This window comes from Apiospora marii (genome assembly GCF_038362585.1).
Source record: "Apiospora marii strain CBS 49790 chromosome Unknown utg000009l_segment0_segment0, whole genome shotgun sequence".
NCBI classification, from domain to species: Eukaryota; Fungi; Ascomycota; class Sordariomycetes; order Amphisphaeriales; family Apiosporaceae; genus Apiospora; species Apiospora marii.
Genome location: NW_027117381.1, coordinates 2,987,700 through 3,003,168, shown reverse-complemented (window position 1 = coordinate 3,003,168; position 15,469 = coordinate 2,987,700). Strand labels below are relative to the sequence as shown.

General features: G+C 53.8%; 9 protein-coding genes across 9 annotated transcripts; 5 read left to right on the top strand and 4 right to left on the bottom strand.

Annotated features, from left to right (window-relative positions):
• Positions 1–206: 206 nt before the first annotated feature.
• On the top strand, positions 207–1,862 carry PG985_012488 (uncharacterized protein; the record flags this gene model as incomplete). Its single annotated transcript, XM_066832254.1, has 2 exons — positions 207–267; positions 331–1,862. 2 exons carry the CDS (start codon positions 207–209, stop codon positions 1,860–1,862), a joined length of 1,593 nt encoding a protein of 530 aa, XP_066680304.1.
• Positions 1,863–2,342: 480 nt separating this feature from the next.
• PG985_012487 (uncharacterized protein) lies at positions 2,343–2,947 on the bottom strand (the record flags this gene model as incomplete). The annotated part of the gene is made up of 3 exons (XM_066832253.1): positions 2,343–2,749; positions 2,816–2,848; positions 2,926–2,947. The coding sequence occupies 3 exons, from the start codon at positions 2,945–2,947 to the stop codon at positions 2,343–2,345; spliced, it is 462 nt and encodes a 153-aa protein (XP_066680303.1).
• A 605-nt stretch (positions 2,948–3,552) lies between these two features.
• PG985_012486 (uncharacterized protein) lies at positions 3,553–4,212 on the bottom strand (the record flags this gene model as incomplete). Its single annotated transcript, XM_066832252.1, has 1 exon — positions 3,553–4,212. One exon carries the CDS (start codon positions 4,210–4,212, stop codon positions 3,553–3,555), a length of 660 nt encoding a protein of 219 aa, XP_066680302.1.
• Positions 4,213–4,737: 525 nt separating this feature from the next.
• On the bottom strand, positions 4,738–5,948 carry PG985_012485 (uncharacterized protein; the record flags this gene model as incomplete). The annotated part of the gene is made up of 3 exons (XM_066832251.1): positions 4,738–5,615; positions 5,685–5,837; positions 5,900–5,948. The coding sequence occupies 3 exons, from the start codon at positions 5,946–5,948 to the stop codon at positions 4,738–4,740; spliced, it is 1,080 nt and encodes a 359-aa protein (XP_066680301.1).
• Positions 5,949–6,411: 463 nt separating this feature from the next.
• Positions 6,412–7,285, top strand: PG985_012484 (uncharacterized protein; the record flags this gene model as incomplete). The annotated part of the gene is made up of 2 exons (XM_066832250.1): positions 6,412–6,785; positions 6,853–7,285. The coding sequence occupies 2 exons, from the start codon at positions 6,412–6,414 to the stop codon at positions 7,283–7,285; spliced, it is 807 nt and encodes a 268-aa protein (XP_066680300.1).
• Positions 7,286–7,321: 36 nt separating this feature from the next.
• Positions 7,322–8,555, bottom strand: PG985_012483 (WD domain-containing protein; the record flags this gene model as incomplete). Its single annotated transcript, XM_066832249.1, has 5 exons — positions 7,322–7,511; positions 7,564–7,904; positions 7,966–8,032; positions 8,087–8,186; positions 8,249–8,555. The coding sequence occupies 5 exons, from the start codon at positions 8,553–8,555 to the stop codon at positions 7,322–7,324; spliced, it is 1,005 nt and encodes a 334-aa protein (XP_066680299.1).
• Positions 8,556–9,194: 639 nt separating this feature from the next.
• Positions 9,195–11,894, top strand: PG985_012482 (Protein sel-1-like 2; the record flags this gene model as incomplete). The annotated part of the gene is made up of 4 exons (XM_066832248.1): positions 9,195–9,222; positions 9,306–9,455; positions 9,512–11,467; positions 11,524–11,894. The coding sequence occupies 4 exons, from the start codon at positions 9,195–9,197 to the stop codon at positions 11,892–11,894; spliced, it is 2,505 nt and encodes an 834-aa protein (XP_066680298.1).
• A 1,761-nt stretch (positions 11,895–13,655) lies between these two features.
• On the top strand, positions 13,656–14,428 carry PG985_012481 (uncharacterized protein; the record flags this gene model as incomplete). The annotated part of the gene is made up of 4 exons (XM_066832247.1): positions 13,656–13,772; positions 13,897–13,994; positions 14,069–14,142; positions 14,361–14,428. 4 exons carry the CDS (start codon positions 13,656–13,658, stop codon positions 14,426–14,428), a joined length of 357 nt encoding a protein of 118 aa, XP_066680297.1.
• Positions 14,429–14,498: 70 nt separating this feature from the next.
• Positions 14,499–15,098, top strand: PG985_012480 (uncharacterized protein; the record flags this gene model as incomplete). The annotated part of the gene is made up of 1 exon (XM_066832246.1): positions 14,499–15,098. The coding sequence occupies one exon, from the start codon at positions 14,499–14,501 to the stop codon at positions 15,096–15,098; it is 600 nt and encodes a 199-aa protein (XP_066680296.1).
• Between the last annotated feature and the right edge of the window lie 371 nt (positions 15,099–15,469).

Sequence of the window (15,469 nt, the reverse complement as noted above, 5' to 3'; positions counted from 1 at the left end):
GTACCTAGACTCTAGGATGCACCGACAGTATCCTGTCACGTAATATTCATCACGACCTTCATTTCAACATCGTTGCATAAACCTCGATCCTGCCTGCCCATCTTGGCCTTGTATTGAGCGACCATCACTGCGACTGTAGCCGCGATCTCTGTTCCCATCTGCCTAGAGCCCAGCTCGACTCGGTGCTAGTCCCGGTTGCTGCTATTATGTCGGCGGCGGCCATCTTCACCGCGACGCTCCACCCGGGCGTTGCTCTGGGGTTCATGGGTAAGCTCTGCTTGCGCTGCTTGCGTCGGTATTAGGACGAATGACGGCTAACATTTATCAAAGTGCTTGGTGCTTCACTTCATGACATTCTGACTCGCCTGAAAGCCGAGCCGCAGCGCTTTCCGAAGCTTGACCTAGTCTATTCGCCGACGCAACCCGTGACCGAACCCGTAATCCTAACGTTGCCTGCGAACGGCATCCGACTACGCTTCGACGGACCCGAACAGCGCCTGAGGCTTATCGAAGTCATCGACTTTACCAAGAACCGCATTACATATGGACAGTCTGAGAAGGAGCTCGTGAAACCGCCGCCTCTGCCTGGTCAGGGCATATCATCTCCCAAACTGGGTGCCGAGTCATCATCAGGCCCAGGCTTCAGAACCATCTATCACCGCTTGATGGGACCTACCTATGCCGGAGAATACATTCCACCCGCCGAAGGCGACATGAATGGGGTTGGAACGTACGTCTTATCGTACCCCGGGGTTGCGTTTAGTTTCCCGCTGCCCGAGGACATGTACTCTCCGGACAAGGATGTCGTAGCACTTCTGTCATCATCTGCCAGTCAGACAGCCTGTTCCATGGCCATCTTCAACGGAAAGTCGTGGGCCGAAGCTCGCGAGTCGCTGTGGACTGATGTGCTCCCAACCATCAAGTCGGCTTTCGTGTTCAGCAAGAGTAAGGATGTGGTTCCCGACGAGATCTCTCTAGTAAAGATTCATGGAGGAGGTCGGTTACAATTCTACAAGAAGTGGACCAACTCGTCTGTTTGGGTGATACTTGGAGATACGACGCCACAGGAGCTGGTAGCAGAGCTGGGCCCTCCGGATGCCATATACCGCAAAAACGACCAGCGCATGTATATCCACAAGACACGCACAGCCAGCCACAGTAGGTCCAGGTCAACCGGTAGCAACTACAAACGACCCGATGACCTCACAGACACCGATCAGTCTTCGGCTCAGATGACAGGCTCTGATGACTCGGAGGATGAAGCAATCGAGGAAGAGTTCGTTGGAAACGTCTCTGGAGAGTGCTTCTTTAATTACTTCTACTTGGGCTTTGACATACTGGTCTCACCCCCGGTACTGCCTTCACGACCGCCGCCTTCCCGTGCGGCAGCGTCGAATGGGGACGCGTTGCCCGGAGAAAGATCAATCAAAACAGACATGCCGGATCGACTTGTTGCTACAAAGCTGGTGCTCCACTCCAACGTACCTGGATCTTATCCTTTCAACAGACATCGCCGTTGCCGATGGGAGATCCCTTATCTGTCCTCAGACTCGGATCCAGTCGCCAATTCGGAGACCGTATTCAACGACCTTGAAGAGCGGCTACGGGAAGAATGGAAGACTACATTCAAGTCGGAATCCGAAGTCAACCAGCGACAGCGCGGCATGGTTCTCAACCGTGGTTGGGGAGATAGTCCGGGAAGTAGTTGTGAGTTCCTGGGTGGTTGGGAAGACAGCAGCGGCGGTATGGCTGCCAAGAAGTTTGATGGCAATGAGGATTCGACAACCACCCTGTTTGGATTCCCGGGCCTCGTGTTCGAAGTGCTCAAGAACGGTTACGTTAGTGCGGTAACTGTGTTCTGAAGCTCGTTTGCAAATTCGTGGCGTTAAGGAGTTGATGGATATGCTTGGGTTGCTGTTATAGGCGTATTTATGTCAGCCTGTATGGTAATAGGGGCTACAAAGCGAACTCTAGATATTATTGATGCGTACGTCACGCCTAGACAAACAGCCAAGATTAGATTCGTTGGTTCAGCCTATCTGTTTGGCCACACCTTGGAGATGTATTCTCTCAATGTGATGTGTGAAGTGTTTACTAAGGCCAAAAGGTGCAATGCTTGGTTTCAAGGCTACGAGATTGAATGCTTATAAGTACATTGTACATGAATATACATGCGTTTTTTCGAGTTGCGTGGGTATACCTTCGTATTTAATCTAAACACACTGGGAACTGGTCCCGAGCCTGCGTTTGTCTTGTCCCCGGCAAGCCAGAAGAACTGCAGCAGGGAGGGAGGCATTGAGTCGAAAGGCAATCGAACACCCAAGTTTTCCTCGGTGAACGAGCTAAGCCGTTTGCTTAGCTATCATGGCCGCGATCTCTTCCCAAACTCCGCGCACCCTGGGCGACTTGTTGTGCTGCACATTGAACTTACCCACGGCCCGGAAGTTGTACCACTTGCGCGTGGTGTTCTCCGCCGCCGTGTCGCGGACGTAGTTGACGATGCCGAGCCGCTGGTTCGCGGGGCGCAGCTCCGACAGCCTGACCTTGCTGACCCGCGGCTTCGCGATGGCGCTCATGGTCGTGATGTCGAGCTCCGTCGCCTGCGCCTGCGCCGGCAGCCGCCGGACGAAGCTGCGGAGGGCCTCCTCGGACACCCGGGCGAACGGCGGCAGCCGCAGGTGCATGAAGGAGACGAAGGGCGACGTCAGGTAGCCCACGATGACCAGGGGTCCGATGGCGGCGGCTACGGCTGTAGAATCGGCTTGTGTCAGCATTCCGCGGAGTCAGAGTCTGATGACTGGTGAAGATTTCTTACTTCGTAGAGTTGTGTCACCCCATCCGGTCTTCTCTATATAAGTGGGTGTCACCACGAAGCCGAAGAAGGCGAAAACAAAAATGGTCGACAGCTTTAAGCATGCTAGGAACGTGACTCGGCCTGTTCCGGCATGGTAGATGCAAAGTCGTTCTGGGTACACTACGATTCGCTCAGCAGAGGAACAGTTGTATAAAAATTAAAGAGAATACTAGGGGCCTTACTATATTTCCGTTCAGGAGCCGCCTTTAAGCCATTAGCTGCCGGCTTTGTCGCCGTAGTGGATGCAAGCCGTCGACATGATAGCTGGGTGAGACTGCGCGACGACACACAACGGGGGGCAATCGAGGTACGACACAACCGCAAACCCAGGGGCCTTAATTGTCCGGCATTTCTCAGCGATGTTAAGAGAACCATGTTGGCAGATTTGTGGGATACGCCGTTATCCCCAATCTCTGCTGAGAGTTGAGATGTCGTGTGTTACTGTTCTGAGTTTTACAGGGTTGTTGAGTGCTGGCCTTAGCGCAACTGCTCATGCCGCATCTGCTGTCAAATGCTACATGTGGTTGAGACAGACACTCACTGGGCAGACCTATTATAGACTGGACAATTCACATTGGAACCCATGAAGTATATAGTAAATAGGACAATAATATTTTTGTTATCATTTCCATTCCATCGCATTAATCGTTGTAGTCATTGACGTCTTGTGCTCCGAACTCCCCTGCAGCATCGGTCGATTAAACAATGTTCTTCGTCAAGAACTCGGTCCATTGCTCCTTCGTCCAGCTTGAACTGATGTCATTCGCGACAACACCATCGAAGACCACGGTGGGCGAGACGTGGATGCTCACCAACCGCGCCATCTTAATCAAAACCTTGAGGTCGTTGGTGACCTGGTTCCCAGAGTTGAGCGAGCCGTCCGGGCCGGGCTTGTCGCTGATCTCCAAGAGCCCGTAGACCTTGGCCTCGTCAACGCCGACGCCGGCCGCGACCTTGGCGAGGCGCTTGTAGGTCTGGTTGCGGGACTCGTTGACGACATTGACGTCGAAGAAGTCCTTCTGCTGCTGGAAGAGGGCGTCGCTGAAGGCCCAGAACTTCTCGGGCGCCAGCTTGAGCACCGCGACGGCCGCCTCGTGCGTCAGCGTCGATGACGGGTGCCACGGCTGTACCTGGTGCCGGAAGATGATTTCTATGCCCGCCGACCACTCCGAGCTGCCCTGCACCAGCGGCACCACCGTGTGGTACAGTGTGTTGAACTGCTTCGCGCTGAAGGGGCAGACGTAGTCCAGGTACACCTCGAGCGTGTGGATGCTGGAGCTAAGACCCGGGGCGGTCTCGCCTGAAGCCGGGGCTCGGAAGCGCAGCTTGTGGGCGGCGTATTTGGGAGGGACAGCCATGGTTTCGAGTTGGTGTCGTTACTGGTGTCTGCTGCTGTTCGCTTTGGTTTTAATTTCTTCGAATTTGCTTAACAGGTAGAGGGGTAGAATGGTTGAGAGGAGAGAATTGGACGTCCTCGTTCTTATCCCACCTGATCTGCAGGCTATGACGCGATTACTGATTAAACTCACACTCAGGTGGCGGGGTAGTAATGCAAGATGCCATTCCATGCCACCATACTTGCCTCATTGAAGTATTCCATAGTTGCACATGCACGCAGTCCCAAACTACGCGACATGGTCAGAAAAACCAATAGAATGACTATGTTCAAAACATGCCCCTTTATCTTTGCTCCCGCCTTACGTTCTGCAAATCATTGGCAACGCGCGTGTTACTGACTCTCATGTTGTAGTCTTATGTCAACGTCTGTTCACATCGGCCCCGCCGCGCAACAGGCTACAATGGTTTGTATGAAGGTATAGGCCTCTCAAGCAATAAGAATACTTCGATGAGGATGATGTTTATTTGCATTGTGTTGTGAGCACCTAAACTGTGTTCTTGGCAATGATTCCCCTGGCAAAATCGCCAAAGCTTATGTGCTGGTCTAGATCGACCTCGTCTTCTAGATTCGGCTGGGTGAAGACGGCCAGAGTGTTTCGAGCAACGCCCTTGCTGTATGCTCCACGTACCGAGTGTTCCACGGCCTTGAACTTGCCGCGCGTGATCCTCTCGAGTGCCTCTCCGGTCTGGAAGGCGATGCAGTCTCTGGGGATTTTGACCTGCACCGGCTCGCCCTTTCGGTTCTTGATCCACAGCCCAGCCTGCGGATCTGGCGACTGTGTGAGTTCGTCCAAGGTTGGCAGTCTCTCTGGAACGTCTCCATTGAGGTCTGGTACTTTGGCGTTGACTTTCAGCTCGTCAATGAACATGGCAGACGTCAAGCCGGTCAAACAGCCATGGTCCTTGTGGACTGAGCACCAGTTATCTTCCTCATCGCCGCGCTTCATGATCTCTTCCGTCATTGGGTAGTAGTGCAAAAGACGCGCCTTTGTCGTGGAAGAAGACTGCACGACCTTCTCCAAGTAGGACTTGGGGTACTCGGGAATCTCCTTCTCGGCGAACTTGTCGCAAGCCCTGGCCACCAGCACGGCCGTGTCGATGATAAGTCGGCACATTTGCTCCATCGTCGGCCTGAAGCCCGGCAGCATCTCGCTCGGCGGCCAGGAGTTGGGCGCCAGATACTCGGGGAAGTCCTTCAGAGTGAAGCGCTCCGTGGGCGTGGCGGCCTCCCGGCTGGGGTCGACGTAAAAAGCGCAGTTTGCGTAGAAAGACCCCTTAAGGTCGTCTGCTCCACCGTTCTTCAACTGCTCACGCCCGAGCGACCACCCGACAAGATACTTGGCAGCCTCATTTGTAAACTTCTCTATATCAAAAGTAAAGCGGAATTCAATAAGCATTTACCCAGTAGAACTTAGAAGACGGTGATTCATACCAAAGTCGGACTCGCTCAGGTTGCCCATGTACGAAGCATAGGACAGGAGTTGGTGTCTCAGGCCAGCGAACTCTTCGGGCACATCTTTCACTACCAAGATTCCCAGTGACTCTGGGCCAAATGCCTCCTGCAGAGTCTCGAACGAGATATCTCCTGTTATCGTGTGAGTGCAGTCCACTAAAGGTGCGGCTCCCCAAGTGGATCGGGCCTTTTACCATTCTTAAGATCCTTCAAGGAAACAACGACTGGCTGTGCTGTTGCCATAGTGTGGCTTTTTATCTAGACGTATTGACGGGACTGGGAAAACAGGAACGTAATTTGAAACCTAGAAGAACCAAAACCGAAACGCAGAATCTCGGAGGCAGATAATTATGTACTGGAATGCCCTTTCAGTGTCACGCGAGCGTCCACAGGAAACCGTCGGCTTTCCATGTTGGCGCTCCAAGTAAGGATGTTATCCGAAAAGAGGAGCGGCATCTTTCGGGACCTGGGGAAAGCACCTTGGCACCAACAGATAACCTAACAGGGGGTCTGGTTGCTACCCTGGATCAAGTCTTGGGTAGTGCCTATCAGGGTGCATTAGGTAATCGGAGACCGCTAAACCAACGTCAAGGCCCCACCACGGCCAGCTGAAGTCGCTTAGCTTCCAGCAACCGTTTTGGCATACTTGCATCTACATCTTCTGACACCCTTTAGTTGTAATCGCCGCAAGCCTACGAGCCCCAGTATGGTTAAGCCATTATCATTCAAGGGCGATAAAAAGCCCAAGAAGCGGAAGAGAACTGAAGCTGAATCATCGAATGCCGAAGCTGAATCAACCAAGCGCGCCGTCGCGAAAACCGAGGAAGACGCAGGCGACGATGACAGTTGGGTCGCTGCCGACGCTGTAGGCGACCTTGTTGGGCCGGTGATGTTCGTGCTCCCGACAGATCCTCCGACTTGCTTGGCATGCGACGCAAACGGCACCGTGTTCACGGATCCCGTCGTGAACATCATCGACGGAAACCCAGATACGTCAGAACCTCATGACGTGCGCCAGGTCTGGATCGCCAACAAAATTTCCGGCACCGAACAGTTCCGATTCAAGGGTCGATATAAGAAGTGAGTAGCGCCCCCAAAGAAATCAGATTATATCTTCTTCAAGTCACTAACGAGCAAAACCAATCAGGTATCTTAGCTGCGACAAGTTCGGCATTCTCAGCGCGACTTCGGAGGCTGTCTCGCCGCTTGAGACCTGGAACGCAATCCCTACGACTGATACACCAGGCACCTTCCAGCTCCAAACACTGCGCGACACCTTTCTCACTGTCAAAGAATCTACCAAGGCCAATACTGCGCCAGAAGTCCGTGGCGATGCTACTGACATCACTTTTGACACTACACTACGGGTCCGCATGCAGGCGCGCTTCAAGCCCAAATTGAAGGCTACCAAGGAAGAAAAGGCGCGGGAGAAGATCAGTCGCAAGGAGCTCGAAGAGGCAGTGGGCAGGCGACTTGAGGAAGACGAAGTCAGAACCCTCAAGCGGGCGCGACGGGAAGGCGACTACCACGAACAACTGCTTATGCTCAAGGTCAAGAGCAAGCATGACAAGTTTGGCTGAGGCGTCTGTATTGCTTGATTTATGGGTAGGTCAAAGCTACGCTGCGGCTTTCCATGACTTGATATATCCGTCCTCTCCAACACTGAAGACCATTTGTGCTTCGTCATAGAAGCAGAAGCTTCGTACAATTTCGGAGGAGTGGGCGCCAGGCAGTCCCACGCTGTTCTCCTTATCAAACGCCCACTCGGTACCCTTGGTCAGATGGACCATCTCAAACATTTGGTTCCTAGCACACTTGTCAGCGCTAGAATATTATGCCGTCAGCGTACTTGACTTACTCGTGAGTTCCGGCACCAATGACAGCTCCTGCACCATTAGCCTTGGCAGTCACATTGGCGATGTATTGACAGTTCAACGCTTGTCGCATGTCGCCAAAGTCATTGGTTGCTGACCCCTTTTCCTGGTCTTCGGCGATATTGTACAGTGCAAACCTCTCGTCGTGCGAGACCGCGTATACCTCGGTCTCGTTCAGGAAGCCTGCATGGTGTATTGAAGCATCATGGTTCAGCGTCTGTATCACAACCTCGTCTTCATCAGTGATCTGGGTGTCATAGATGTTGACCAGACCGTCTGTTGAACCAGATAGAAGAATGTTATGGTTTGTAGGGTGAAAGTTCAGCTTTTTTACCCTGTCAGTCAGAATATCCGTTTGAATGATAAGACTCTCTAGCCAAGCTCACCTCGGTAATATCGTCACTGTGAACCTCCTTATACTGATGCCGCGGTGTAGGCGTGGAGCGTACGTCCCTGATATCTTGTAAGTAAAATGACCTTCACGTACGGGAAGGCAAGTGCGCGCACCAGATGAGTATAGATGCTTGGCTGTTCTTTAGCTCAGTGCCCGCCACAACAGAGAAGCCTGTACTTGAGCAAGCCAGCGAGAGTACAGGCGCTTGGCTGTCTGTATATGATCGTGTTAGTTAGTAACTATCTGCCCTCGTATAGGTCATATCTTCGTTGTACCTGTCAAACGAGCGACTTCAGCCTCTCGTGGGTCTTTCCTCAGGTCCCATAACGAGACACTGCCGTCCTCTCCAGCCGTGCAGACAACAGCCCCAACCAGGTCGAAAGCCTTTGCGCAAGTGAGGTTGCCATGCTTGGTCTGCAGCGTGGTCACCGGACCAGGTCTAAGACTGAGAGGGTTGAAGGCGCAAAGCTTCTGGTCCGACGAAATGGTGGCGGGCCCTTGGGCCAAGGGTAATAGGTCTAGGACATAGACCTCTTCTAAGCCCGGATACCGGAACCCATCTACACACGACAGGTTGAACATGGCTTCTCAGATGCTTCTGCGAGTTCCCGCAGCTTCAGTGTAGGAATGGTCCAATACGTGAGTAGGCAAGTAAATGGTATGGAATGTAAGACCGCAGTAAGACAGTCAGGTTTTTGGCTGTTGTGTTTTATGAACCTGAAAACTTGGTATGCATAAACTTTTGCGATAGCCAGTCAGTTGCCTTTCACCTCTATAAAATTCATTCAATTCAAGTTATTTTGAGCCTCCAGTACCAAAAATAGAGGGTCGGCCTGCCCCGCTGCCCGCCTAGAAGGTGCTTGGCAGCTTGGCGTACCGCCCCATATTATTGAGTACGGTATGCTTTAGGGACCAACAGCCAATCGTCGGGCGGGTTTTAGCTGGTCGATTAGTGAGCTTGGCCGTTCAGTTCGGCTGACGTCGCGCCCGTCATTGCATTGAGGACAGCTTGCCCAGCACAGCTGCTGCTTGTCAATAGCAGTCAAATAAGCAGGCGCCTCAACTTCCGGATAATCGCAAAGTGACCACGTTGGACGTTTTATTCCGGGCAACGCAACCAACACCATTCACCCCTCTCGCTTTTATTTTCCAGGGCATTTTACCAGGTACCATGACACAATTACAGCTCTCTACCTTTCGCATATAGCATAGTTAGCCATCATGAGGCGTTGGCTTCTCGCGGTCTTCCGTAAGTACCACGCCCTAGTTCATATACCATTACCCTCTCTCCATGGGGCAAACACAACTGACCTCTCGCCTTTCTACCCACAGTGCTTTTGCAGGTTTTCGCCATCGCGTATGCTACCGAGCAGAAAGTTCTCGGTAAAGATGGCTCCACCGACAAGCTCCCCACTGACGAAGTCGAGTCGCAAACGAATGTTGGCTACGAAGCCCAGGGAGGCTGGACTCCGTATCAGAATGGTAGGACCTGACGAAGAGAGAGCATGGCATAGAAGACAGGACTAACAGACCCTTAGGATGGGAGCTAGTCGATGCCGCCATGGTCGAGTTCCGAAAGGTCAAGACCCCCTTCTACCGGAAGACGAAACGACAAACGGGCATGTTCGGATCCATCTTCAACCTTGCGCTCAAGGCATTACCGAGCCTGCGCACCAGCGCACCACCCCAGGAACCGGCGGCGGCGGCGACCACCATCAGCGGACCTTTACTCGAAGGCGTCAAGCTGCTCCAGCGATCCGCCGACCAGAACAACACTGACGCCATCTACCTCCTCGGCCAGCTGAACTTCTTTGGCAACTTCTCCCACCCCAGGAATTTCAAGGCCGCCTTTGACCACAACAAGAGATTGGCCGAAGTCAACGGAAACAGTTCCGCCCAGCATATGGTTGGGTTGATGTACGCAACGGGACTTGGCGACGCCGTGGAAAGGGACCAGGCCAAGGCACTGCTGTACCACACCTTTGCTGCGAACCAAGGTCATACGAGAGCGGAGATGACTATAGCGGCCCGTCACCACAGCGGCATTGGTGTAACGAAAAACTGCGACATGGCCTGCAAGTATTATAAGAGGGTCGCCGACAAGGCCATGGCTTGGATTCGGTCCGGGCCACCCGGCGGCATGTCGATTGTCCAAGAAGGTTACAGAATCGCTGACGAGGATGGCGGCGCCTACGGAGAAGGGGCTAGCTTTGTCAGCTCGGGGATCAATGCCCTGAAGCACAGCGTGAGCTCCGACGCCTACGCCTCCATTGACGACGTCATCGAGTACCTCGACTTGATGTCGCAGAAGGGCGACTTCAAGGCCTCTTTCAATCTGGGACGAATTTACTACGATGGCCAGCGCGGGCTTCCAAGGGATGTCGATGTGGCCAAGCGTTATTTTCTGGCTGTTGCCACGAAGTTCTGGCGCGCCAAGGACGGCCGAACTACCGAGAACGCCAAGCCGGGACTGGACAAGTACGCGGGAAAAGCTGCTGGCTATATCGGCCGTATGTGGCTGAGAGGTGAGAGTGGCCAGTACAAGCAGAACTTCGAGCATGCGAGAAAGTGGTTTGAGCGCGGCATCAAGTATGGCGATGCTCAGTCGCAGTGGGGATTAGGCCTCATGTTGTTGAAAGGCTACGGGGTCGAAAAGAACCTGAAAAGGGCCACAGATCTACTGAAAGCCGCAGCGACGGATTTCGGTCCCGCTCAAGTTGTGCTGGGTGCTCTTCATCTTGACCAAGGTACCCCTGATGATTTACGTATTGCCGGCTCCTACTTCGAGACTGCTGCGCGCTACGGTAACATCGAAGCGCAGTACTATCTCGCTGAGATGATTCACCATGGAGTCGGCCGCGATAAGACTTGCAATCTGGCAATGCAGTACTACAAGGTCGTTGCTGAGAAAGCCGAACCGTTTGTGTCATCCTGGACCGAAGCCAACCAGGCCTACGAGGACGGGGACTACGAACTGGCTTTGCTGGACTACGTTCTAGCTGCCGAGCAAGGATACGAAAAGGCACAGAACAACGTGGCCTACATGCTGGACACTATGAAGTCAAGTTTCACGGTCCCGTCGTGGCTAAAGCGGCCAACGCCGCGATCCAACCTCTTGCAGAATTCGGCACTTGCCTTGATCTACTGGACCCGATCAGCCGTACAGGCTAACATCGATTCGTTAGTGAAGATGGGCGATTACTATCTCAATGGTGTGGGCACCGAAGCAGCTGCCGACAAAGCTGCCCAGTGCTATTCTGGGGCTTCAGAATATCTCCAAAGTGCGCAGGCTCTCTACAATCTGGGTTGGATGCACGAGAACGGCGTTGGGCTGGTTCAAGATTTCCACTTGGCCAAGCGGTATTACGATCAGGCCTTGGAGACGAATGACGAGGCATATTTGCCTGTCACGCTGAGCCTCCTGAAGCTCCGCATGCGCAGCGCGTGGAATACATTCACGCATGGCAAGATCAATTCTATCCGGGATGAGCCAGGTAAGCAGTTTCTTCCCGTCTGAAACTCAACGTAGTTCTAACATGGTTTCCTCTAGCGCCGAAGAAGACTTGGTCCCCGAGTGAATGGATCGACAACTTCCTAAGGGATGAGCATCTTTACTATGAAGATGGGTACGATGACATGTATGATGAGAACATCGTAGGGAGCGATGGGGAACCGTTTGGGGAGGAATTCGACGAGTTGGAGGGGATCATCGATAGCCTCATCATCTTGGCCTTGTGTGGCTTGGTCGTCACTCTGCTATTCTACCGGCAATGGCTGCAGCGTCGACGTGCTCAAAGAGAAGCCGAACAAAACGCAGCAAGAGCTGCCGGGATGGCGCCTCCACCGCATCCGGGGCCAGTGCCTAGAGGGCCTGGAGATCCCCAGTTTCAGCCATGGGGTATTGGAGGGGTGGGACACTGAGAAAAAAACCCAACTTATAGCATACACTACCACGAATTGAGATACAACAACCAACCTACTCCAAAGTCTAACGCCCTTCGGTCAACTACCGACTAACATCCATGAATGACCCAAGAGGAACGCCCCAGATGTGTACTGGAAGCCAAGACTTACCTGGATCTCGCCCCAGCTGTGACTTGGCGGATAGGCTGGAGGCTGAGGCCTCGTCCGCCTTAGACTTTGGGACGTCAAAGCAGTTATTTGCTATAAGGTCATGACACTTTATTACGACAGCTCTATACTCGAGCATCAGCCCTTGTCATCACTAACTGACCTAGACTAACCTTGTGCCAAATGTTGTGTGAAGATAGGTCATCCTCACTCCGGAACACCCGCAACTAATTCAGGAGAGGCTGTGTAATTGGGATCACAAAGGCTGGAGCCTGGAGGTGTACTGGTAAGAGGACTCATAGGTTATTGATCCGAGACTCTCGTCATCATGCCTACGAAAAGGCGCGTCGATCCTGGACGGCTTAGACATTCCAACCTTGGCCATCGGCCTTATAACGGCCCTACGCGTAAAACCCGACGGGGAGGATGTCCATGAGGAGACGAGCCTCGCTTCCCCAGCCGGTAGTGCCGGCTCCGAAGCATGTATAAGCTTCATCGAGTTGGGCCAGATCGTTTGTGTGGATTTGTCAGCCCTGTCTAAGAAGTGACTGATGCGGACGATCGCAACCCAAAACCAAATGTCTGGGTCGTCAGGAAAAGGGGGGGACGCCTGGCGATGTTCTCGGTAACTTCAACTGGATTGAACCCTTTATTCTTAGCAGAGCATGGAGCAGCAGAACTCTAAGTACTACCCTGATTGCAACCAGCAGCCAAGACGGGCAAGGAGGGTAGGGGCGGAATCGTCGCGGGGGAGGTGGATAGTCCGGCCGAGTTTCGTCATGATCCCTTACCCACCATGTCATTGCAACAGGATGACCCAAGTGCCAGAGCCACGGGTCCCACCACGGGCCCCAGACACCGCGTTATGTCTAAGCAAACTCTGTTCGGGCGGAGATCGACAATAATAAAACCGCCGGGTCAGGGGACTCCACCCAGACCTCGGCCACATTAAACATTAACGTCGTCCTCCGCAGTTGTCCGCAGTGCCGTCGCATCGTCAAACTCTATCGACTGCCGTCTCGCGTGTTGCTGGCGCCGGGTTTTGCGGAAAGGGGGAGGGGGGACCACAGCCTTAACCGTTGGTACGCGCCTTACGACGTAGCCTTCCAAGACGATTGTCATCTATTCTCGACAAGTGCTCACGGCCTCAATTCTAGACTCTGGTCAGCATTTCGTCTGCCACGAGAGTTGGAGCTACGCCCTCCGGTCACCCGGCTCTGGTTCCCCAGGCGAGGATAACCTGCGGTCTAGATGCTTCGCAGCCGCGTCGAGATGCCTTGGTTGGGCTCATGTATGACCGGCTTTTGACGTGAATGGATGGATGGATGGAAGAGACGAGGGACTACCATGGTACACACCATCAAACCCGGAACGTCGACTGGAAGAGGAACAGTCATGAGAGCCCGGGTCTCTCTGGCTATGTCAACGGATATTTAAGTCGGGGAGAACGCATGTCTAGATGTGTTTCTTCTTCTTCCTTTTCTCCTTATGGTATCAGTTAGACCAGAACAGAATCTCTGTATGGTCTTTGCGAAAAACCATTAGTACGCCTCTTACATCCTGCATCCAACATAACTTCAAACATCATACGAGTTTCTTCCTACCTTCACTATGGTCAAGAAACAGACTCTGGCTGCGGCCCTCCTCCTGGGCACCAACGCAATCGCCAACCCCCTTCCCGGCAATGGAGTCGAGCCCGCCGCCGACAAGCGGGCCGCCGCTCCCGAGGTAAGTCATCTTCAGGGATGGCGATACATACTCGCCTATCTGCCCATTCACTCAGTCACTCCCTCACTCACTTCTACCTATATTGTGATGACTTGGGTATGGAAATCTGACATGCTATTCTTAGACCCCTGAGCCCCTGAATTTGGCTGTTAAGAGGGATGATGACGCAGACAACACCGACCAAAACGACGACAAAGACGATTATTGGCACAGAAACCACCAGTGAGTACTACCGCCACACCCTTTCCGCACCCGCTTGTCATGGCAACTGTTGGCTGACACGTGTGTACTTGCAGTTATTGGGACCACCACAACGGTTGGAACAACAAAGGCGGCTGGGGAAACGGCTACGGCGGTGGTTGGAACAAAGGTAAGCAAAACCATGACACACATCTCCTGATTCCTTGATGATTTTACATTCAACGGGGCGCCCATCAGATAAAAGAGCCGCGGATGGCGATGGTTATGGTGGTGGTGGTGGCGGCGGTCGTGGAGGTTGGGACAAGCGACAAGTCGCCGGTCCCAACGTGCCACCACGACCAAAACCTACTCCTGCCGGCACATCGTGCGCTGCTCCACCCCCGGTAGCCAAGCGACAAGTTGTCGCTGGCTCTGGTGGCGGCCACAGCAGCGGTGGTCGCGGTAACGCACCCTGACGCGTTCTCGTTCGTATCGACTGAAAGTGCTCGTTGCTGACTGATACCTGTACCGGATTAGATAAGCGCGATGAAGAATACGGCGGCGGCGGTGGAGGTGGTAACGAAGGCGGCGGCAATGGAGGTGCCGGAAACGGAGGTGGAGGCCGTGGGGGAGGAGGCGAAGGCGGAGGTCGTGGAGGCGGAGGCGGAGGTCGCGGAGGAATGGGAAAACGTGACGAGGAATACGGGGGTGGAGGCCACGGTGGTGGCGGATACGGTGGTGGTGGCCACGGCGGCTATGGTTTGTTGCAATTCCCACGATGATACTCTCAGGTCACTAATACCGAGGCAAACAGACCGCAATGAGAACTACGGCGGAGGCCACGGCGGAGGCGGCTATGGTGGTGGCGGCGGAGGATGGGGCAGGCGCGATGAGGACTACGGCGGTGGCCACGGCGGCGGCGGCTATGGTGGTGGCGGCGGAGGATGGGGCAGGCGCGATGAGGACTACGGCGGTGGCCACGGCGGCGGCTATGGCGGCGGCGGCGGCGGCGGCTGGGGGAAGCGTGACGAGGATCACGGAGGTTATGGCCACCACTACGGTGGTTACGGGGGTCATCACGGCTACGGCGGATACGGGGGTCACCGCGGATATGGCGGCGGCGGCTACGGTGGCGGCTGGAACTGATGATCCCGCCTTCTCGCCGAGTGGTGTGCGAGCACCGGGGAACACTCCTCCCCAGCCCTCAAAGGCAACCCATTGCCGCGCACACGTTCTACATACTTCCGCTCATTACCTGTCCTGTGTTCTTCGACGTTCGAATGTCAAGAAAAGGGGTGAGAAAAGAATCCATGATCAATCAGTTTGTATCTCATTTGGAGAGGGGGCTTTGCAGAGAAAACGATATGGCTGCAGAAATCATTACTTATTAGTGTTAATATTTAATCTACTTTGGTTTCTCTTTCCACTGAAACCGATGCTGCTCCTCTAGTAATGAATCGGGACATGCATTCTTCCTGTTGAACGACACTGCCCATGCAATACTCATCTCTTCGTTC